This window comes from Scomber japonicus, chromosome 9 (assembly GCF_027409825.1).
Source record: "Scomber japonicus isolate fScoJap1 chromosome 9, fScoJap1.pri, whole genome shotgun sequence".
NCBI classification, from domain to species: domain Eukaryota; kingdom Metazoa; phylum Chordata; class Actinopteri; order Scombriformes; family Scombridae; genus Scomber; species Scomber japonicus.
In genome coordinates, this window is record NC_070586.1 from 12,444,378 (window position 1) to 12,468,528 (window position 24,151).

Here is a 24,151-nt window from a genome sequence, read left to right on the forward strand (position 1 = left end):
TTGAAGATGGGAGGAAAAAAACTTTCCAAACGCTTAGAAATCACATAATGTAATTAGTGTTAACTTAAAACATATCATTATTGAGTCTATATGAACCTTGCAATGAATAAAATATCAAAACCGAAGACACCATGTTTTTCAAACGAGAATAATCTATCGTGGTAGGGTCTTGTGAATCATTTAATACATATTTTGGTGTAATAGAGCCTGACATGTTTGGTATCTTTGGAAAGTTTGGAGTCTTGATTAGAATTTAAAATGAGGTGTTCGAAAAACATTTGGCCGCACAACATGAGTTGATACTGATCGACCCATCGGTGGGTCAGACAGGGTTGAGAGGCTGCGGCAGAGTGATACCGACATGCCTGAAGCCGTTCAGTAAAATCACACTGGCAGACTGAGGTCGCTCAAAAGGCCAATATCAGTCAAGTGTATCATCTAAACTGAGAAAAGTACCTTATTAACATGCCAGAAACAGTTAAGCTGTCATAAATGAACATACATCACAACCATCCCACAGCTACAAACTGATCAACTGTGACGCGATCACGCAGCAAGATTGATCCACAAAGATACTGTATGTAGTCAAGATGAAAAACACTCATGTCTTGAGCTTTTGCAAATGATCAGTGCTTGATCCTGAGTCCAATAAAAAGTCCTCACGAAGAAAGAAAGAAATAAACACAATATTTTTTTTAAGATTGAAATTTTCTGTCAAATCCCCTGCAGCTTTTGGACGCAGAGTGAAGCCAGATGCTGGTCCATTGGCCATTCAAGTAATTCTACCAGACACTGGCATATTCTCGTTCTGTCAAACTCTTGATTATTTGTCTACTTATCTTCAGACAGACAGCAGTGTGATTTGAATTGGAAATATCTGACAGGATTCTGGGGAATAGATAAGTCTCATTTAGGAGCCAAAGCAGTGCAGCCATGAAGGGACAAAAGAATGTGCCTGGGCCTTCCAGCAAGGCCAATACAGCTGAGTACAGTAAAAGTCTGTCGCTTTAGTGTGCGCATGTGTGTCTGCATGTGTGCACTCATAACAGTTGGATAGCTTTTCTGCTCAGTAAATATACTGTGTGACACAAAGATGGCATGAAGACCATATTCTCCATTGGTTCTCCCTCTCTATGAAGAACAAACAGTTTTAATTAGTGTAACTGACACCAGATCAACCCTGCAGCCAACAGCAGCAGCATCAGTGTCTCCCTTGCTTACAGAATAAGTAACAGACTTTGCTTGGCAGAAAAAAAATGCATTGTTCTTTCTGTAGATTTCAATTTTTTCATTATAAACACAAAAACGTATTCCCGCCGTGCAAGGCTCACATTTCTTTCTTGGACAAATCAGACTCAGCAAATAAAGGTATGAGAATGATATTATACAAGCCTGAGGAGCAGGAAGGAAAAATCTTGAGGGCTGCACAGCTAATAAAAAGTTGAGCGCTATTCCAGTGTGCCATGATCAGAGCTGGCTGTGTAAAAAGCACACTGGTCCAGAGCTGGTAATACTCTCCAGAGTGTGTCAGTTTGTAACACACATACACAAGTCCCTTCTTACTCTACAGTGCAGCCCGCTGACTGACTCCCAGGCAACCTTCCCATTACATCTTTACACAATTCCCACAGTGAGAAAGGCTTTCTCTGGCAGTCGGCCAGGGACTGAGAACAAAACTCAGCAAAAAGTGTCCATAAAGCTGCGGCAGGTCGAAATTTTACTGGCTGTTTGGACATCAGCAGACAAGAGAATGAATCTCGAACTTTTTCTCTGGCAGATGATGGAATTTCAGTGTAATATGAATAAAAAAGTGCCATGTAAGGAGTTTTGGCTTCCTGTGCGGAATATGATTAAAAAAAAAAAGTCTAAGTGAGTTCAGCACAGCTGCATGCAATGAGGTGTCTGGTGGCCTTCAGCTGAGCCAAGCTGCTTTGCTTTTATTAGTTGGATACAAACTGCATTTTAATACTTGGTATGGCTGTCAGCAGTTACTCATGGGTACTCAAGTGTCTTTAACACAGATTTGATCAAGGGATCCAGCACCCCACCTGAACTAATCATTCACAACAGCAAGTGTAGATCTGTTACAACCACTTAACCTCTGCCAGGATCCCAGCAAGATCTACAATTACCATAAATCAGCGGGAGGAACATCAGCTTTTTCCCATGACTCCACGTTCCATGACTCACAAGGCAAGAAAGAGGTCTTCCTTTTTCAAGCTGGAGTCCTCCCCACTACTACACTGAATGGAGGGGCCTTGCACCAGATGGTTTTTCGCAGTCAGCACTGTCCGATTGCATAACGGAGCTACAGCTCTCGCCAAGGCATTATTGCACTCATACAATTGTACTTCAAATGAGGACAGGGGTGTGTATGTGTGTGTGAGAGAGAGAGAGAGAGAGAGAGAGAGAGAGAGAGAGAAAGTTGCTTACAAAAGGTTTTCTCTCTGTGTAACAATAGTTTTCTAATTAGCATTTTTCCAGCATGCAAATACTGACCTCGCTATGATATTTTACTGTAGTCTACTGATGCACTGTTTTTGTGTCTTTCTACCATTACCACAGTATGAGAAGGCCCAAACCACAAAAGGAGTAGTGTGATGATAAACTATCAGGTTCTCCACAACTTTTTATGAGTTTGTTTTTAAAAAACAGATGTTACCACAACACTCAGACTGTCAGGTATTATAACTGAACAGGGATTCTCTTCTCTTTCCCCTCTTTACTCTCCTTTTATCCTTAATGAAAACAATCTGTAAAGTATGATTCAATTTAAATGTATTTGAAGACCATATTAATTAAATTCCTCATTAAGTCCATGCCACTAAGTAAGCAGTATGGGTCCCCTTTGCTTGTAAAGCTGGTAACCCTAAATTAATTTCATACATTTGGCTTTCAGTGGAGAGTTGTAAAGTCCCACAACAGTTTAAGTGCTATTTCCAAGGTTTGTCATCCTTGTCACCATGATTAATCTGGTGAGTCTGGTAAATTTGCTGAATCTGCAAAACTTTTGGTAAACAAATAAACTGCACATTGTCACCCGCTATGGTGGTGAGAGTTAACAGACATAATCTTCCAATTGTCAAAAAGATGGTAGAGTTTATGTGGAAGGTTTAATGGAAGCCAGCTGTTCACTGGACTCTGCCACTGATGAAGTCAACTTGACTCAGCATGATTCTACTAAACGTATGCTATTGATTTTAAGAGTGAAACTACAAACACATCTCTTCCAGTTCACTTGTTAAGTTCTGAACACAATTTATTGATACTCTGAATAAACCCGAAAAGAAAATCCACTTTTCATGTATCAGTGTAGTGTTTCCTATCACCGTTGAAGGATAAGGCCTGAAAAATATATGCTAACAAGTATTTTCTGTTTAGCCAAAGCCAATAACTAAATTAGCCACACCATTGCACTGGTTGACATATTCCTTCATGACCATGAGCAATGCAATGCTTCATTAGCTTGTTTGGCTACATATCACAACCTCTGACTTGTACATTTGTACAAGTCACAAAGAACTTCAGCACCAAGTCAAGAGTTTGCGATATAGTATAGCACAACAAGCTAGCGAAGCTTTGTATACACAGCTGCATTCCTACGATTGTGCAATGGCATCTGCCTTACAAAGAACTACACTCCAGAGACTGAAAATGTGATTTTTGTTATTAGTCTTTAAAGCCATTTCTAAACAAACTACAGCAATCACAGTCTTCGTGGCAAAGGAACATGTTACCCGGTGCTCATTGATGTGTTTTTAATAGTTTTTGGACAACATAGCAATACAATATGTTAGGCTTTGGATACGCTCACAACACTTGCAAGTAGGATGAGTTCATGGAGTTCGGTTTAACTCTGCACATGGGATTTGTTGGCAATAAGAAGAATATAGAATCACGAACTTCTTTGTTTATTGGCACCGGGTTATAATTTTTATGATATTAATTATACAAATTAATACATTAGTAATATAGTTCCAGTCAAAAGTGTCTCATTTAAGTGAATAGTAAGATTTGTCCCAACTTTTTGACTGGTACTGTTACTGAATAAAAGTACTGCAGTCAACTGATTTAAACAAATAGAATATGTGCAAAACAAACAATGCAAACATATTATATCTTTTTCAAACAAACAGTGTGCAAAAACAGAGTCTTTCAGTTACTTGGTATTAAGTTATTTGCACACTATGCATAGTGGGAAATCCAGCTGGATCAGGCCCATTTGAGATGTGTAATTACTACAAGCAGGATAACAGGCTTTGGGAAAAGGCCAAGGCTGAAATGTACAAGGACACAAAGAAAGTGCTCTGCTGGTAGCCATCAATCTCTGCCAGGGTAACATGCACAGCAGTATGTAAAGCAGTCAAATAATGCAGATGAATAATCCCATGCAGGACCATATCACAGAACTAACCCACATTCAAAATGTGTCCTACTTTTAAGGGATGAGCTGCTCTCCAGAGATTGAAAGACATGACATTAATTTGAAGGAAGCAAGTATGGCATGAGCTTCACTCAGTAAACTTTAGCTTTGCCTTCATCATTTTGGAAGCCAAGGATACTGATCATGTAACAGCCCGGATATTCAAACCTAAAGTATTTCAACCCGCAGGGGAGTGGAGACACAGGTGTGCTCCTTGACGCCTGCATTATGTTAGGCTGCTTTCCAAACAAGAGCTCAAACATTCATGTTTGGCTGGGATGTCCAAACAATCCAACTTCCCAGATTGCTCTCTCAAAGGCAGTTCAGTGGGCCAGGTTTGACTGTGTACGTTAGATTTACTCAACCTCGATATATACAGTCTACTCATTCAGTCACTCATTCATTCTGTGTTGGAGAACTGAAAGCATTTTGTGAGGGTAAACAGAACAGGCACACACACACTTACAATATAAACATTCACACATATGGGCCAGCACCAGTAATATCGGATAGATATCAGTTACATCCTCATAGTTTTACACACACACACGCACACAAACACACACAGTTTGAATTTGTGAGATCATCATTTGATGGACTACCTTTCGTCCATCTTGGCCATGCATTCCAGGGGGTCCCATGACACCAGACTCTCCCTAAAAAAGGACAATTTGGATAAAAAATCAGTACTCCAACATATCATGATTGTGTATGCTAATAATCAAGTAGCTCTAAGGAAGGAGTAAACACATTTGATTTACCCCTTCAGATGACCTATCTTGTTTTCAAGAGGGTACTTAACACAAGTATGGTGAAACAGTTGATTTAACGATATAATATCTACAAGCTAATTAATTTTCTTTAGCACTGAGTTAATATGAACTTTAAAAATAAGATTCTAATTATTTCTAATGAATCAACCAATTGCTGGTTAAATGCAAAGAATTGGGTCTATTGCCAAACAACATACTATAAGACTACTTCTTATTAGATAGACATTTGTTGAAAGAAAACCGTTTTGGAGCAGCATCAAAATCAGCCTGCATTATATACAGAATATGTGAGCTGTCAGGCTTGGAAGAATAAACTGTAAAGTATCATCTGCATATAATTGAATACGACAATCAGAACAGATTTGTAGGAGATCATTAATAAAAATGGAGAACAGCAATGGTCCTAGAGAAGAAGTTATGAATTGAACCAAAGCAAAGAATAGTTTGAAAGACCAATAGCACAAAGTTTACCAAGCAGTGGGTAATCAGTCATGTCAAAAGCCTGAGTAAGATCTATAAATATTATGCCTGCAAGCATATTGTTGTCAAATGAAGAGGACAGATCATTTGTGAATTTTAAAAGAGCAGTGGTTATAGAATAAAACAGGGCTGAAGCCAGATAATGGAGATACGATGTGAAAGTCATTCCCCAACTGAAATAGTTGATTAAAAATAACTCAAACACCTTTGCTATACTGTTAGTAATGGAAATAGGTCTATAGTTATTGAAACTGCAATGGTGTAATTTAATGGAACTTCACATGTAGATAAAGATAAATTGAATTAATCATGCAGAGGGTATGCCAGAACATGAGAGGCAACTTTAATGAACTAAATCTCCAAAACATCTGGACCAACATGAATATCAATTGGACAGATTATTCAACAGGAGAAGGAGCTACCACATTTAGAGCTACTAAATGAAATATCAGAGTGTGGAAAATCAGAAAATTATTAACTGGCTGGCTGGCTGAAAGCATTAGCAATTATAGAGGGATCATTAAACAGTTAATGATTTACTCTAATATGAGTAGTACTGTAGAGCTTTTAGGTGGATTTATTGTTTACACTGTTAATTATCTTCGAGAAAATGGTTAGAGTTATTAAAGTGATTCATATGAGTGATGGCAATATTCATACTTTTTGTCCTTTTGGGGATTGACCAGGTGACATTCCAGGATCTCCTTTTTGCCCCTAGAACATAAAAAAACAGACAACATATTACTTTCTATTCTTTAGGAGACACTTTCCCTCCCAGTGTGCATAAGATGTGTCCCACCAGCATTCACTGCATATTTTTTGCATTGCCACAGAATTCCACTTCACAAGGCGGAGAGGAGTTGGCTCTTTGCATTTACACTATCAAAGAGTAATGAGTTCATCCTACTCATTGGAGAGACAAGATGTTGTATTTACACGAGTGTGCAGTCCATTTATGCCCTCCTGTGACTTGGTTTACACCAAGCCAGTGAGAAGTTATGGGGAGTGACTGTGTACATTCTTCTCCCTTTTCGGGCAGTGGGAGTCCTGTCAGTGCTTTCTGGGTCATTATTTGATGTCCACTCGCACCAGTGAAAGAGCAGCCAAGTAATCAACGCAATTATAATGCAGCAGGTCCATGGAGAAATAGATAATTTCCTAGTTTATGTGCTTATCTTAAAAAGAAACATGTATATGGAGAAAAAAGGCTACAGCACTATGTCAGTTGAACTGTAGCCTAGTGAGAGCTGTTATCAGTGCTATTACTCTCACACATTTCATTTAACATACTGAATTTTTTGCCACGTAAGGAAATCCTGCATAGTGAGTCACTTTAGTGCGGTCCTGCAGTTAACGCCTACTTTTGAAAGAGTATTGGAGGCATTACTTCCAAAAACTCTAACTGCCAAAGACAACAGCACTGATGCAGTTCGGTCATTGGTGAAAAGACTTGCACTGTTTTATTTGACTGGTGTAATGTTAGAAGCAAGTCAAGAATTCCCATTCACATATATATTGGCCCATTTAAACGTACATGTTCGTGTTAGCTACAACTTGGCATCGAAAAGTCTTTGTGGGAATTTTCTGCAGACTGATTTCTTGACAGAGCCACAGAGCCAGGAGTACAGCTGCAGCCAAGATTAACAAACACACATGAACACTGTGTCTTTTCACTCACTAAAGGTTTTCACCTCAACTAGATCATCAGAAGACATTAAGCTCAAAGAGAAGCTAAATTGGGTAATTTCTTCTGAAAACTCAAGACCTTAATAAGCACTTGTACCATTCATATTCTATGCCTTCATTCATTTCATTTTTAAGTCTAATGGCAGGCTACTTACAGTAGTAGGTAATTGAGCATCATCTTGTCTCAATTTATCATCATTACATCCAGATAAAGTGGCATGTTTTTAAAAATTTTAGCTAACACACAGTATGTTTTCATCCGGCTCATCATTTTTCCTAAAGCGAAGAACTGTGCCAGACCAGGAAGTCTGCTGTTTGAGGTTTGTGTGCAAGTGTGTCAAGCTGAGCTGAGCTAAGTTTGGTTAGGCTCCAACTAACACATATGTACACTATAAGAGTTATGGTTTTTCCCTGGTTAAAGCTAGCCAAAGCATGGTATCAATTACATATTTGTAATGTTGGAGACGGGGTGGAAAATGTTGAAATTCAATGCATTCGAATGGATTAGGTACAGTCCTGAAATATAAGCAATTTTCCATTTTATTCAAGCAAAGTCTAACATACAGACTCCTTTGTGATATCAGAGTGACATATTATGGAGCTAAACAACCCTTTCTGTTGACATTTCAAATCAGCTGGAACACAGACTGATGTCAAGTATTTGCAAATTAGTGACTCAGCTAGACTTAAAACTGCTGTTCTTTCCTGAAGGGAAACAAATGGCTTTTTAAGAGGCTTGAAAAGTTGTAGTATGAAGCCAAGGGAATCTGACCTCAGACATGCAAACTAAGTTAAGTAGCAAAAAAAACATTGATCAGAAAACCACAAGAGATACTTGCTCTATAAATTTGTATTGTGGTTTACACGCCCTTGTTAAATGAGATAAGGACCATAAAAGCACAACATGTGTATGTACTGTATAAGGTTCAAACGTGTATTTATGTGTTCCTCTATTTATCTAGTACTGTATGTGCACATTTTACTGGTTAGAGCTACTTGCGTCCCATAGAGATTCAGATTAGTATTGTCCCATATCTACTGGTCCACTTTAAGGATGTCAGTCAGTGTGGACCAGTAAACTGAAAACATTTGAAAGAATCTGGTCACATACTGTACATATACCTCATTGGACATATGACTTTGAATATAAATTAATATACAATGAATATCATACTCTTAATGAAGAGTATCTACCTTAAAGGCTGAGTCTGTCATTCTTCTAACCTAAATAAACACAGGTGTACTCATATATTCATGAGGGATTTAACATGAATATGAAAAATTGAATTTTGGGATTATCAAGTGTCAGAAAATACCAAGGGATAAAGCTGGTGTTTTTCATATTGTCAGTAAATGCTATGAAAACAAACAATGTGTTAGTCAATTTGTAAATGCTTTGTGACTTCCATGCCCTGTCTGTGACATTCAGTCCCAAACGGAGAGCTTTTTATTGAAGATGTTATACTCACAATATAGTTTCCTCAAAAAAAAGGCCTCTGTAATTTCCTAACCCAGCTGAGCTGGGCAATGTACTTTTTAGCAAACATTACTCAAACAGGAGTAAACAGAACATTTCCTGAGGACTATTTTAAGCGAGGCATTTGTTGCTCTAGTGAGGACAATATATGTAATATTGACTCAATATGAACTACATTGCCCATTTTCATAGTCATAATGGACCATTTTACCAAGTAAAATGGGGAAGTGTGGATTTTAATAGTGTTTAGGCAACAATGGAGGTCTCTTTGGTGCAGAGGAATAACCCAAACCTGTTAGCAGGATTAATTCAATGTTGATTTGGGTGCTTTTCAGGGAACTTGCTGATATACAGAAAAATACAGATTATTGCTCGCTTTATGCTTTAATAATGCAATGGTAGTTGTTGTCTGTTGGTAAAAAACCTAATCAGTTTTAAGTGATCATGTATTTCTTACCTTGTGAGACAGCTGGATTTGCAAAATCATGCAACAATCCATCTTGTAAGGCTTCAAGTGATGCAGCATCCTATGAGGATTCTCACGCAATCTCATGAATCACGCCGCCTCACAAGGTAAGATGATGATAGACAGTGATAGACAGATGGTTCATCCAATCACCTGCCAAGTATTTTTTGAAAGTGTCTGACCTTTTCCAAACAGTTTCCATGGTGGACTTATACATGGTTCTGTGTAACAAACCATCTGGTACATCAGGTTGCATGGTTTTAATTTTAATTCTGTGGATTATGGATTGTTTTGTTTTTTAACTATTTTGCTTAAAAAATGAAGAGATGATTGTAGTGTGGTCCTCTCAATCCAACAGATACTGCATTACAAGATGAACCTTAGTTGTTGTTTTTTTCTTCCTAGAAATAAAAAAGTGGCATTCAACATACAATTGTTTATTTGTTGATATTGTACCTTCAGTCCAGGAAATCCAGGGCGACCAGGGTTTCCATGTGGGCCAGGAGGACCCTGAAAACAGACACACACATGATTAAGGAAGACACAGAGTAGAGGTGATCATCAGGGTCATTGAACAGGCCTCTATTTCAGCAGCAAAGGGGGGGGGGGGGGTGTAGTACTATATGTGAGGTATTCACACATGTGAGCACATATTGTTCCCTTTCCACTGCCTGTCTGTGTTATGGGACAGGTCAGCAGTGCCCCGAGGTCCCTCTGTGTTTGTGTATAGGTGCTCTGTGAGACATACTGTGTCTCCTGCCTGCCTTGCCTGTCTGCCTGCCTGTCCAAGTTATGACATATGGATGTGATTTTCCTCATCCTGACACTTTTCCACTGTTTTCTGGGGTCCCACAAAGTGAAGGCCATTCATCCATCACACCATATTCCCCAATCGCTGTGTGCCACAAACTCCAGATATCTGTGATATATAACGCGCTTATATGTAATTCATTGAGCTATCTGCGTCAAATATTTTATCACAATGGACCATCCCCTTGCAAGTCAGGTCAGGTGGGTAGGCATATTTTTTCATGTTGAAGGGACCATAAATTCATGCCAGTTGCAACGGGGGATTGTTTGGAAAATAAAGCCACAACTTCCTGAGGCATCCAAGTGAGGAGTGTTCACTCCACGCTTGTGTGGAGAGGTCGAAATGCTGAGCATAGAAAATCTTCTGCAGCAAAATTGAAAGCATTGAAACATGTTCAGAGGCCCGAACAGGAAGCTACTGTATCTTCAGCCCATTCTCTGAGTTGTTCAGACTTTCCATGGGTTGTGAAGAGAGACCTCTTCCCCCTAAGCTGAGGTGAAAGTGAGGGATAGCATTACTCTGAGTCAAACAGACAGCCGAGGCCAGGAGGTGTAAGTGTACGGTTGGGTGATCCAGCCAGTCTGTGTTATTTATCTGTACTCTATTATCAGACTGTGGAGAGGAGTCAAACAGCCCAGGCAGCTCCCCTCCCCTCATACAGGCCAGACCTCTCCCCTCTCAGGCGCTCGCTGCTGGACATATGGAGACACTTAACAGAAGCTCATCTACAGATTTCCTCCTCCTCCTCTATTCAGACCGTTCCCCCTTTCACTAGCTCAATATTAAAACGTATGGAAGTCATTATCTCCAGATAGGAAGCAAAAAGGAGGAGGAGACGTGGAGAAGAAGGGAGGTCGGGACAGAAAATTACAAATTGCAATCTCATAGTACATAAGGTACGGATGTTACCCCGATAGATGCGAGGAGAATGGAGAGAAAGAGAAAGTTTCAGTTCAGTTATCTATGCGTGGGTGAGGAGAGGAATGAAGATCTTTTATGCATCATTATTGGAAAGAGCTCCTGACAAGAGACCACATAAAGATAACCAGCTCATAACAAACAAACACATCAGCGCTAATGCCGACCCAGCACACACACAGGCACTCACACTCACACCTGAGGCCTGCAGATGAAGGGTACTTGTATGCCAGAACTGTGACTGGGTTAACGATGTGGGCCGATGACTTTTACAGGAGTTACACGTGAAGTGCTACTGTTTTTATAGGCTATTAACCCACAGCAGACCTGCTAACACCTTCTCTGGACTGCAGAGGGAAACACAGTGTCCTTACCTTCATGATTATTCAATATAATGTACATTAAAGCCTCTGAACTTGTTACATAACTTATTTTGTTTTTGAAAGTCCCCCTGTGCTAACTTAGTGCTAATTGCTAACTGATCCCTCAGTGAAACAGCGTGGCTAATAATGTGACTGGAGCTACAACTAGCAATTTTTATTGATTAATAACCAAGTTTGTAAAATGCCAAAAAAATGACTGGATAACCTAAATAATAACAATACATTTTCTGTAGACTGGTTAATTAACAAATGCTTTCAGTGTAAAGTGCGTTGGCCTTTTGCTCGGGCTTTCTGTTGATGAAGTGTTTTCATGTTTCTGAAGGTGGTGCTTTCATTTTAATAATTTCGTTAGAACAAGCTAGTGTTGCTGCAGATGGAAATACATAATGCACCACCTCCTGTGCAGCAGAGATAATGTGTGGGAGGTAGACCAACCTCATGTCAACAAATCCAGAGATTTACATATGCTCACAGCTTAACTGCCATGCTCAGAAACAATTCAACATGCAGTGGATGAATAAACTGGCAGACTGTTGCTGGCATCTCCTGTGAACCCACTGCCACTTAGCTCTCTAAATGTGCTTCTTATTAGCTTAAGTGGCAATAAATGAAAATGTCTGTGTAACCAGTGATGACAGAAAAAAAACGTAATCAAGCATCGTAAACAAGCCTACACATGTCATTAATTTCAAAAGAAAGAAAGTTTTACAATCTACATAAATCAGTTCTGCTTTCTACATGCGTCAACCAATTACTTGAGTTTCCTTAGAGTCCTTATTTTATGTCATAGCACTGTCAACAGTTTTAGCAATCATGCAAATGTTTCCCAGGAACACATTGTCACATACTGACTCTGCACACTGGCAGGTTTTCTTGCACAAAGCCCTCTTTGAGCTTCCTTTGATCTCAAGCCTCCCCTGCAGGGTCGGGTGAACTTCAGCGCTCTGCCGGGCTTATGGCTGGATCGAGGAACGTGGATCCTCTCACGTGTAAGAGATGCTGCTGGGTGTTACCAGCGGTGAGACTGTCTGCTCAGTCAGACATGACACCTTACTGTCAGAGTTTAAAGCCCTAATGGTGCCATGTCATTCAAGCCCTTGTGATGAGTAAGAATACTTAAACTTGCTCCAAATATGCTGCACTGTTCCTGCAACCTTCTCCATATCTGACTTGAAATGAGGAAGATAATGTTGAGGATAATATATTTATCACATTCCCTCAATTTCTGGAGGAAATGTATAAAAGAGGATATCTGATGTTGTTGTTCTGTACTTAGCCTTTCTGAGCCTGGACACAGCAATAATTGAATTTGGTATATTTAAGTTGTGCATACTGTCAACAGCAGTACCCAGAATCCTCAGTCTTTACATTTAGTGGCCTTTCCAGTAAATGTTTTTTAAAGTAAGATTTCATTTAACTAAAAAGTTACAATTTCCAAGAAAAATTGACACAAAATGCAGCAAAATGATTCCATAATGTTGAAAATAGGATATTTTTTTTCAGGGACATGTGTGCGAAAACATGTTAAGAAAATTAATGATTGAGAAAACAAAGAGTGACTCCGCCTTAGGCAGTTTAAATAGTGGACTTACTGTTCATCAACTTTTACGTAATCAAAGAATGTGTAAAAAATAAAATCTGAGTCAATGTCACTTTTATTCAAAATGTTTGTACAGGCTTTGCGAGGACCAGAGTCCACTTGAGAGATTTCTGTTGGTCATGTGTGTAGCTGTGAGGTATTACTTTCTAATCACGTGAACTATCCAAGAAAATTCTGGTGGTTCAGGAAAACAATCAGTAAAAACCCGAGTCTGCGTGGCCTGCAGTTGGGTCTCAAGAGCTTGATGATGAATGAACTCTATAGAGGTTGGTGTGCTACTGGATAGAGCTGCTGAGCTCCAGACAGGGTCTTAAATGCCTTTAATAAGATGGGGACAAAGCCCTCTTTCTTCCTTGTTTAAAGAGATTGGGTTCCCACAGCCCACCCCTCTGAGGCCCGACCGCAGGGCACAGTCCCACAGACTGCGGCAGGTAGTTCATACAGACAAAACACATGGGTGTCCACATGGGTATCCCAGTTTTGTCACTGCCTTAAGTTCACCCTCTGCAGTAGCATATTGATTTTAGCTTAGGACTCACTTTAATGCCAAGTTCAACTTCTTCTTCATTCATTTTAATATAAAAGTAGTTTGAGAGGCTATTTAAAGGGCAGCAGTGCTTACCCAACCATCAGTATTAAGTCAAAGAATCAAAACAACAAACCATCCCTTGAGACAAATTATCTGCCAGTGTTTTCTCTCCTCTTATATTTCCTCTGAAAACATGAGCTTAAAATAACATCTGCTCTCTATCTATTTGGTTCCATCAGGAGCTCTCAGTTGCAGGATGACATTGAGCCCCAAAATGAAAGACATGACACTGGAGGGTTCAGTCTAGAAGACTAATACACTAGTAGCTTTCACTGATGTTAACATAGGACCAATGCCTAATTTAAGTTCTGGTCCTGTTTAAGAATGGGAAAGAAAACACTTATTCTGGAAAAATACTTACAATACTTACAAGTTCTGTCTTTTATACTCTGACAAGTAACATTTTTCCCATGTCTATTTAATACCTACCTTATGTGTTCAATTAATTTTACATTGGTACACCCCAGATTCGTAGATTATGGTTGTTTGCTCTCCAGCTTTACAAATGAACCTTGGATGCAGAGAAGTGCAGCTTGATCAAATCCAGAGCCAAAGCAAACTGAAGCCTGGCTGAATGATACTCCATAATCCAAAAATGTCAGTGAGCACTTTACCATTACGTTCAAAGGTCTGCCATCTTCACAAGTAGCATTCACTGGTGTTATCATAGTACCTATGCCTAACTTTAGTACTAGTACTGTTTATGAATGGAATAGAAATAATTTATTCTGGAAAAATACATTTACAAGTTTTGCCTTTTATAGTCTAACAAGTAATCTTCTTTTTCCATGTCTGTTTAATACCAACCTCATGTATTCAATTATTTTTACATTGGTAACCCACAGATTTGTAGCTTATAGTTGTTTGCTCTCCAGCTTTACAAATAGACCTTGGCCGCAGAAAAGCACAGCTTGATCAAATCCAGAGCCAAAGCAAACTGCAGCCTGGCTGAATAATGCTCCATAATCCAAAGATGTCACTGAGTGCTTTATCATCATGCTCAAAGGTCTGCCATATCAGTTCACCGCTAATGGTACTATCTCTCTATAATGCAGATCAGGCATAGTTATGGCATCATACAGATTACAGTGTATTGCATGTGGATGATTCTGGACAGATATCAGAAGTGAAAATCAATAAGAAAAGAAGAACTGTGAGAAAGTAAATAGGAAACTTTTCATTGGTTGGAGTTGAGTGTGACACACTCACCCGCGGGCCCCTCTTCCCTGGCTTTCCTGGCAACCCTGGAAGTCCTTGAAGGCCCTAAAAGGAGAAGATAAAAGATGTCAGGGATAGAGTGAAGAAAGTCTATAAATACAAAGGAATACAAAAGAAGCTGCTGAACAGTGTTGAATACTAAAGGAGAGCAGGTTTCAAGTGTAAACTCTCAAGTCAAGATATTGTTGAACAGCAAATCCCATTCTGGAGCTTTTTTTACTGTCTTTACATAAAGTGAAGTTAGTGACATGCTGGCAGGCATATGAATGTCCTGTTAGAAGCAAGAACAGCCCTGAGTCTCTGCAGCCAATATTATCTCAGCCCAAACCACTACGGTGCCCGGGCTGCTAGTCTGACTCATTGTACTGGCAGGGAGGTCGTTGCTGGTTCCAGCCACAGCCAATCACATTAATTATGGGCATCAGCTAGCTTTAAAACAATTTCATACATGGATTAGCAAAGCTCTGAAAGGTCAAAATTAATGAGGGGTCAATCTGAGGAACCTGAGTTTGCTTGAGATGTTAGGATTGTTACTTATTTTCCCATGACTCCAAAATTTCAAAGAAAGAGCAAAAGGGAAAATAGGCCTAAAAACAACATAAGCTGAAGTTGGGCTATTGTAATAAAGTCAGATGTATAGAGCACCTTTGTGTCTGAGTTGGACTGGACCAATTGCTATAATCATAGTCTTTCAGCTGGCATGCACTCTGAAAAGCCAAAGGGATTTCAGCAACTTTTAGATTCATTACAGTAAGACTGGAACCATCAGGCTGTCCACACATGATAAGCAGTCTGAGCTGCAACTGCCTGCTGTGTTGGGCGCCAGCTAAGCAGTGCAAGAGCTCAGTTCAACACAGGTACATCTTTACAGAATTCATAATTATTGAAACTCTAAATTGAACTCATGAATTGAGTTAAGAGTACTTTGTCAGCAAGCAGCAAATGCAGACTTTTGATCAGCAACATACAAGATAAAAATAATTTGAACAATGAATGCAGTGAAATGTATGAAATGATTTTTACACAATATTGAGGTAGCACTGTGAGGTTCACAACATCGTTATCACTGAAGGAAAAAAAATGGATGCATCAAATTATTTGTTCCCAATATCCATATTGATACCTTGATATCTCTAGCTATGCTGAGTTCCACTCTACTACCAAACCTGTGTACCTCACTGTATTTAAATAAGGTAACATGAGGCCTACGACTGCTGAGGCACTAAAACCTGAGTCAGCAGCAGCCTGTCATGACTGAATGAATGTAACTGAAACACTGAATTTTATAACAACATTGACACAGATATTGTGTTTTGGTCACATCTGGATGAAACCTCACCCACACAGGTCAGTATTGGAGCTGATACTGATACAGCAAAATGTTTTTTACTGTATTTAAGACAGTCATTGGAAACATGAGGAGAGACGTATGATCATGGACAGTTATGTGGTAGACCTTAAGCATTAGGCTATGGGAGCGCTCCACAGACCGTTTCTTGAAGAACCTCTAATAAAGACAGCCACAAACTATAGGATGCACTTTCAACAACTTTTGGGCTCATCAAGAAATCCATCAGTATTGTTTTTCTAATGAGGACAACACAATGTTTATTAGATACCTCTGGAAAACTAATGGGCATCATTACATACCCAAAGCTTGGTCTTTAGTGCTCAATTAAAGATGTTTACTTGACTGATCTAGTCATCAATTTTGATCCTCCCTCTCTCAGAGTTTACATTTGTGGAATAAGCTGTCAGCTCTTATGTAACTACAGCTGGAACACTGTATTTAAAAAAGTAGCAGCAGGCTGTCATATTTACTTTCAAAGACATCCCTCATCTTTTGAGCAGCTGAAACTTATAACTTGTAAATGGACCATGGCCAACCAATGTCAACCCTAATCCCATGGGGAATGCTAAATGGATGAAGAATTCAACAATGCCTCAAACGACAATAGTAATACGATTTTAGATTTTATACCTGACTCAGCAATCTCCTTTAGTTCAGAATAAAACATAAGCAAGCAGTACGGCGGCGCAAATCCTCATGAAGGTAACCTTTACCACAGAATAGGGATTGATCGGTATCAGTTGCTGCTCTCTCATAAAAATGGTTTGAGTGGCTTCAGGGGCACGCAGAGCTGTGGTTTCTCTCACTGCCAAAGCAGGAAAGCTTTACTTAAAACATTCCTTTTGGTCAGGCATGACCGAATACAAGACTGAGAGGTCCTCTTAACAGTGGAAAATCTGGGTAACCATTTTGTGTTCAACAGAGGAACGGCAGCTTACATGATCACATGGTCAATATAAATGTATACAGTCCACAGTCAACACTGGCTGCTGGCTGATAATTGTCAAAATGAAATACTTCAGCTGTGGTTAACCCTGGAGCTTCAATGCTTTGAACTAAGAAAGGTCAGTAATAAAAACAGATCAACTACATTTCTCTCCATTACAGTTGCTTTTATATTCCAGCTTTTTGACATTGAAGCTGCTTGAGGTAAGCAACAGTCTAGTAAGGTCTCATGTTTAATGCCAAACAAGCAAAACCTCAGACCTACTATCTGAACATGTTACTGTAATTATATCCAAGTATTTCAACAAATCATAGATTCTAACTTAATGTTTCCTTCATGAATTTGTCTGATCCTACAAGTTAGCATGCTAACATTTGCTAATTAGGACTAATCACAAAGCAGATGAAGCTGAATGATATTAGCTTTGACTGGTATTTGGTTTTAAATATAAAAGTAACAGTGAAAGTCTGTACCAAATTTCCTACCAATTTATTCAATATTTGTCAAGATATTTCATTATAAACCTCATGGTGATGGTAGAGGGAAGTCAGTTGAATACATTGTCTGAGAACCATGAATATCTGTTGTTTGTCCTAATAAATCACATATATCTAAACATACTTTGACCTGCTTGTGGCACTAAAAGTCGGAGGATCACTTAAGTCATTAGAATGAATATCTGTAGCACATTTTATGCCAATCTTTCAAATAGTATACAGTATCACTCTAAAATATGAAAGTCAACCTCATGGGTATGCTGGAGGGAAAGTTGGGACATCACCAATGTCAATGGATTGATCCTCCGTAGCTATACCATGAATGTCTGTACAAAATGTCATGGCAATCCATCCAATAGATATTACAGTCTGGACCAAAATGGTGGAATGACAACACTGACATCCAGAAACACTACAAATCTCAATTATGGGACACTGCCCTGCATTTATATCATATTGTGTATTTTTTTAGTCTAAATCCATAATTGTGCACAAGTGCTTTATCCTTTTTTACCTTTAACCCTACTTTAAAAGTATCCATTCTCTGTGCAGTTTCACTCCCTCTGAGAGGAATCTAACGCCTCACTGACAACTCATTCACTCAGACAAACACAAACTGGCAGAAGCCAGCTATGAACCTGGCTATTTCTACCACTGCTGCTAAAAAGGAAATCGCACATTATTCAGCACCAATTTGACAGGCTTAGAAAACTTTTAACACCACGTGCAAGTACTTTGAGCTAGCCAGATTTTCTTTTAAACTGAAGACAGTGAATGGTGCAATTCAAGATTTGAATCATTAACAAAAGCAACAGTAACATTGCCAAAGAAGCAAACATTTCAAAGACACAATGCTTGGTTGCTTCCAGATTTTTTTTTAAAAACCACATAACTGCAAGACACAGCAGCATCCATGTGAGCAGCAGTTGCAGACATCAAAGAAAAGCAAACCTATATTCAAACAACAAGCTGTCATACTTGTATATCATTGTGATCCAAAGATGTTTTAAGAATTTAGCCCACGTGTAGAAATATGGCAGTCAAGATTAAAAACATGCATCTCTTACAAGTTATATGTCCTAATTCATAAGTTATTAATTCATAAAATAACAAAAACACTACACCGTACACTAGTCATGGGATAAACATACAGTATATTGCTATAGCACTTGATGAACTTATTGTGGCTCATGGTTATGAAATTCATGCATGTACTCTTGCAACAGCTTCAGGTGAGGAGGTTTGATGAGTTTGTTTAGAGTTCAGACACTCACCGGCGGTCCTGGTTGTCCCTTTAGTCCAGGTGGTCCAGCCAGCAGTGAAAACTGGGTCGGTTCCAGGTCAAATGTTTGGAAGCCATCTGTCGCAGCTGGAGTGACTGGAATAAACGAGGTGGGTTTGACATCCTGCATGCTGGTAAATTTTGGCTCAGGTTTCTTTGGAGCTACTGTGGTCAACTGCTTCTTATAGAGACGGTAGGCTTTTGAAGGAGACCCCTGTGTGGAAGCAGCTGTGGTCCGGAGGTTTGGCTTCATCTCTGATGGTCTAGTGGGAGCAGGTAAATCCATACTTTTCCCAGAAGGTTTCCGAGGGTCATCATCTCCTAGGTTTGCATCCTTTCCAGCACTGCCATTTAAAGTTGGTTTCTGGGTTGGTCGTGTCACACTGATCCAAAGAGACGTAGCGACAGTCTGAGTCGGAAACTTTACCGGACTTTCCAACCCTGGATAGACTGGTGGAGAAACAGACACAGCACCGGGTTTTGGTGTGCTCACAGTCTGAAACAAAAAGGTTTTGTTCAGCATTGAGCGATCAAGAATCTTAGTCCTGGTGTTTTCCTCAATCACGGCCAAAGAGGGACTCTGAGCCTTTTTGGATAGCTCCGTCAATGACAGTGGAGTTGTATGAGTGACAGTAATATTTGGATCTGTGGAAAATAGAGGTAGCAGGGGTGCAAACACGGGCCGATATGTGTCGGCTTCTCTGCAATGTTTCTTAATGTAATCACAATAATTATGAGCTGCCTCTGCAGAGGGATAAAAGTCAAACTGACAGATGGCGCCTTCAAATGGCACCGAGTTGTGGTTCATTTTACCCAGCAGGAAAGAGCCCTCTGGATCCAGAGCCTCCACTTTTTTTGAATGCAAATCTGCATGTACACTTTTCTTTCCACAAGACGTATGTAAGAACACCTGATGGCCTCGGATATCCAAGGCCAAACTATGCCACTGGCCATCATGGACATCATAGTCAAAACTAACAAAGCTCCTCTGCCCCACATGTACCAGTATCTTCGCTGGTGCAAACTGCACTCCAAGCTGCAATTTCCTTTTCTTAGACAGAACTGAGAAAAGAAAAGCGCTGTTGATACGATGAACAGATAGGCTGAGAATCAGGGAGAGATTGGCAGAGTTGTAAGTAGCAGGGATAACAGTGTGCACAGGCACCTGTACACGCGCCCTCGGGGTGAGAATAACTCCAGACTTGAAGGGGATGATGCCATTAGGGGTGGATCGAGCACCTGAAGACGACAACCCGCCTGCTCTCCGCCCAGAAAGCCCGAGCTGCTGCAGAACATCCACATCTTCAGAGAAACAGAAGAGAGAAGTCAGCGAGTATTAGCTTTGTAGACTTAGAGCATCTATAAATTATGAACAACAACAAATCTTTTTTTATGAACATGATTTCTGAGCATATATTTACACCATAACAGAACATGCACTTTCGGATAATGATAATTAGGTTTTCTTGAAAATCCAGAGAAAACAAGACTTTAATCAATTACTTTTGTAAAGGCACAGAGTACAAAGAGCTTTACATAAGAACATAAAATGAAAACTAGTACAATATCTAAAACTCCAAATTAAATATGAAACAGAAGAATCTACAATAGTCTCGTCACTTTGTATGTTCACTTAAAAAGCTATTAAACAGAGGATACTGCATTCATTTGTATAGCAATGATCGTCCACTGAAGTGCACTGATCAAAACACACACTGAGAAAATGAGAAGTGCAGTGACATAATATTTTCCTATTTCTGATCTATGCTGCTAGTTCATAAGTTTAAAGTTATATTAATAGAAATCCTACGGCAAAAGTAGTTTAAAAAGGCTTGCGTAAGATTTCCGATAAAGCCACACATCAACATCCAGTTTTGGGAATTGCTGCAAATTATGTAATTGTTACATCAGTCTTAATTAGAACAATCTCAGGAAACGGAAAATGAATAGGTCCCGGGAGAAGACTGTGGTGGTGGTTTAAGAGATGTATTAGTGAAGAAACAGAAAAGGCCATTTCACTTTATCTGGTAATGCCTGCTGATTAAAGATGACAGCTTTAACAGGGGCCCAAAATCATGACAACTTACTAAAGAATGTTTTCTGTGGGTTTTAATTGCTACTTGCATTTCATTGGAGGAAAATACGGGTAACTTTCACACATTTGAGTGTTCTGTGAACTGTATATTGCTCCTAATTGGATGCATAACTTTGCATACGAGTTTAATTTAAAGGTGCAGTGCATAGAATCTAGTGGCATTTAGCAGAACGAACTTGGCAAAAATTCTATATAATATTTAAGAGCATTATGTTTTAATTAGTGTATAATCACTTGAAAATAAGAATCATTGTATTGTCACCTTAGACTGAGCCCTTAGTATCTACATTTAGAGCAGGTCCTACTCCATGGGGCCCGCCATGTTTTTAAAGTAGCCCAGAATGGACAAACCAAACACTGTGTCCTTTCGCAGCCACTGTAGGTTCTACTACATGCTTGGAAGGGACTCATCATTAGAGTGGTTTTCTGCCTTCTGCCTCACCATAAAGCATCTCTATATCTACTGGTAGCTATCCATTACAATATACAAAAAGTAAGGATGATTTTAAAAAAAAGATGATATTCCCTCTCCAGATTGTGTCAGTAGAGAAAATGTCAGAGCTTTCTGGGTGGCCCTTCATACAGGGGCAGTGACATGCAGTTCATTACGGAGGAGAATGAGTAACTGCAAATGTATTATCCATAATCCCCACAATTCATTAGGTTCGAGATCTCCTATTGTCTGGTATTGAAAGACTACCTCCACACATAATGAGGTGGCCTTAGCCCCCAGACGGAGCAAAACTGCAATGTACCGCACCAAGGCTATATTCAAATCTAGGATAAATCTTTCAAAAGGCATTACATTCAGTACTCTTAGAAAGTTAGATCTGCTTTTGATTCAAACACTAAAACAGCCTGGAAATATTCCCATTATCATACGATTGTCTATTGTTAGGCACTGGTGCAAGTCATCAGTACTGTCAAACAAAAGCTTTTTTGTTTAGTTTAGTAAGGTTGGCAAATAAGAGGAATTGGTCATCTCAGGCCAATCAGCATATCATGAACACTGTATGTTAATCCTCTTATTCGTGCAATGTTGCAACCAAATGCTTACATATAGATCTCAAATGTCTGTGCTTTTCCATACTAATGCAAAACAAATGTAGGAATTAAAACTGCTAAATGATGAATTACAGTTGTGCAGAGTAGAAACAAGTATAGACACAAGCTGAGTTAGGAGCAGGGAAACCCTGCCAATGTGTGCAGGCAGTGGGAGGTCAGCTCAACTAAAAAAAACACACAAGGAAAAGAAACATCAAACAGAAACTGAAAGATGAACAAAGACTGTCTTCATCTGAATTTCCCATACAACACTGATTTGAATTGTTAATATGGTATGAGGAAAGCAAAATTGTTCTTTCATTTTGTGATTTGCGATGTACTTTCAGAGCTTTCCCCGCATATCTAAATTGAAGCTGCACGCTGCCTTGGGCTTTTCGTGACCTCTTGATGAGCTAGGAAAAAAACTGAGAACTGAATATAACAAATCCTGGAGACAAAGTGCATCTAAAGAACAAGTGCAGCACAACTTTTCCCAGAAAGCAGGAACGTGCACAGACCAGAGTATTCAAAATATTAGAATATATCCTCTGAATGTAAACACTTCCTGCAGCTGCTTCACACTGAAAGTCTTCAGTGATGACGAGATGAAACAGAAACAGAAAAAACTCAACTCAACAATTTCTTTATGATTTAAGAAAAGAGCTGGAGATAAATAAACTGGCTCTTAATGTTTACAACAACTAAATAAATCCACTACCTGCCTTCAGAGAAGAGTGAAAGAGAATTCCAAATACTTTTTTTGGTTATACTATGTTTCTCAAAAAACAGGGTGTGAGTTGTTGGCCTCTTACTTGGCACATTGATGCATCTACTGGCCAGTGGATATTACCGAACCTCTGAAACGCAGTCAAAAGTTGCCTCTGTTAAACTTCTCCCATGCCAGCTTTAAATGGATGAAATATTCTCTTAAAAAGGTCTGACAGAGTGATGGAACATCCTCATTCCATCGATTGGTGTGTTCCTAGGATGTATGTCCTTATATTATCATACATGAATTATTTAATATCATCTTTATTATATGAACTGCTAGATTTCTGTCTACAAGATGGTGAAGGAGAGCTTCAAGAGAGAAAGGTAGAGCTGGGGGGAGGGGGTGGGGGGGGGGGGGGATCAGTAACACTAAAGTTAGATTTCTGCCACAGACAGATGAGCCACCATCTGGATGGAGGCTGGTATTACACCTGCAGTGCCACTCTGAGCCCCCAAATCTGCTCCAAGGATGTGACAGTGTGGCTGACCCTGCACTGTGACCCCTCTGAGGAATGTAGGGCAACTATTCAAATATAATAATTTCAACTGTCTGCACATGGACAATTACATTTTCCTCTAGTGTTTGAGGTCAAAACGTAGCAGAAGCAGCCCATGTGGTAGAACTCAACAGAGGGTAGGGTGCAGTACAACAGTCGTGGATTAAGCCTTTAATATACTGGGGCACAGCCAGCACTATGTCACTTTCCATATGCAATATTTCCACTTCAAATCATCTTATGAGAGTAGACTGCATACATTATTTATTACTCACAAATGATGCGAGCACAGTCTGCTGGTTTATACCAGCAGTGCTGTTTTTCCAGTTCAGCCTGCCTTAATAAGGCCCAAATTTATAGTGTCATTAGGAGCTGAGATTCTGCAAATTAACACCCCATATAATAATCTGGGTCTCTAGACACTCACTAAATATTAGCTAATGAAGGCAGAGGTGCACAGAAATAGCTAGAAACAGCTGTCATAGAGCACAGTGCTTACATTATCAAAAGACAACAAGGGCTCAGATTGAAAAAGACTGTGCAGATTTTGATTGACAGAAAAATCTGATGACATGTTCATTAGCGTCTGTTGTATAACAGAAGGCTGACGGCACCAGACATCAAGACACAGCTGAATGAGTGAGAAAGTGCACACTTCAGTAGAGCAGAAAAGACATTGGGAATCGGTACTGACAGGTTGTGTAATACCTTGGAAACCTCTATTAAGGCAGACCGGGGTATGAGGCTCGCTTAGGATAAGAGATGCATGAACTGAACTGCGGCAGAATAGTTTAAAAGTTTGTTGAACATTTCAAGTTGGATTAAGATGATTTTCAGCTAAATA

General features: G+C 39.5%; 1 protein-coding gene across 1 annotated transcript in view; it reads right to left on the minus strand.

The window, feature by feature from the left end:
* The window catches only part of LOC128364868 (collagen alpha-1(XXVII) chain B-like), a 91,185-nt gene that overhangs the window by 39,066 nt on the left and 27,968 nt on the right, over positions 1–24,151 (minus strand). The window contains exons 14-18 of the mRNA XM_053325491.1: positions 18,893–20,202; positions 14,816–14,869; positions 9,762–9,815; positions 6,337–6,390; positions 5,026–5,079 (exon numbers count right to left, since the gene is read on the minus strand). Of these exons, the coding sequence (XP_053181466.1) occupies positions 5,026–5,079; positions 6,337–6,390; positions 9,762–9,815; positions 14,816–14,869; positions 18,893–20,202 (1,526 nt within the window). The remainder of the gene's footprint in view (positions 1–5,025; positions 5,080–6,336; positions 6,391–9,761; positions 9,816–14,815; positions 14,870–18,892; positions 20,203–24,151) is intronic.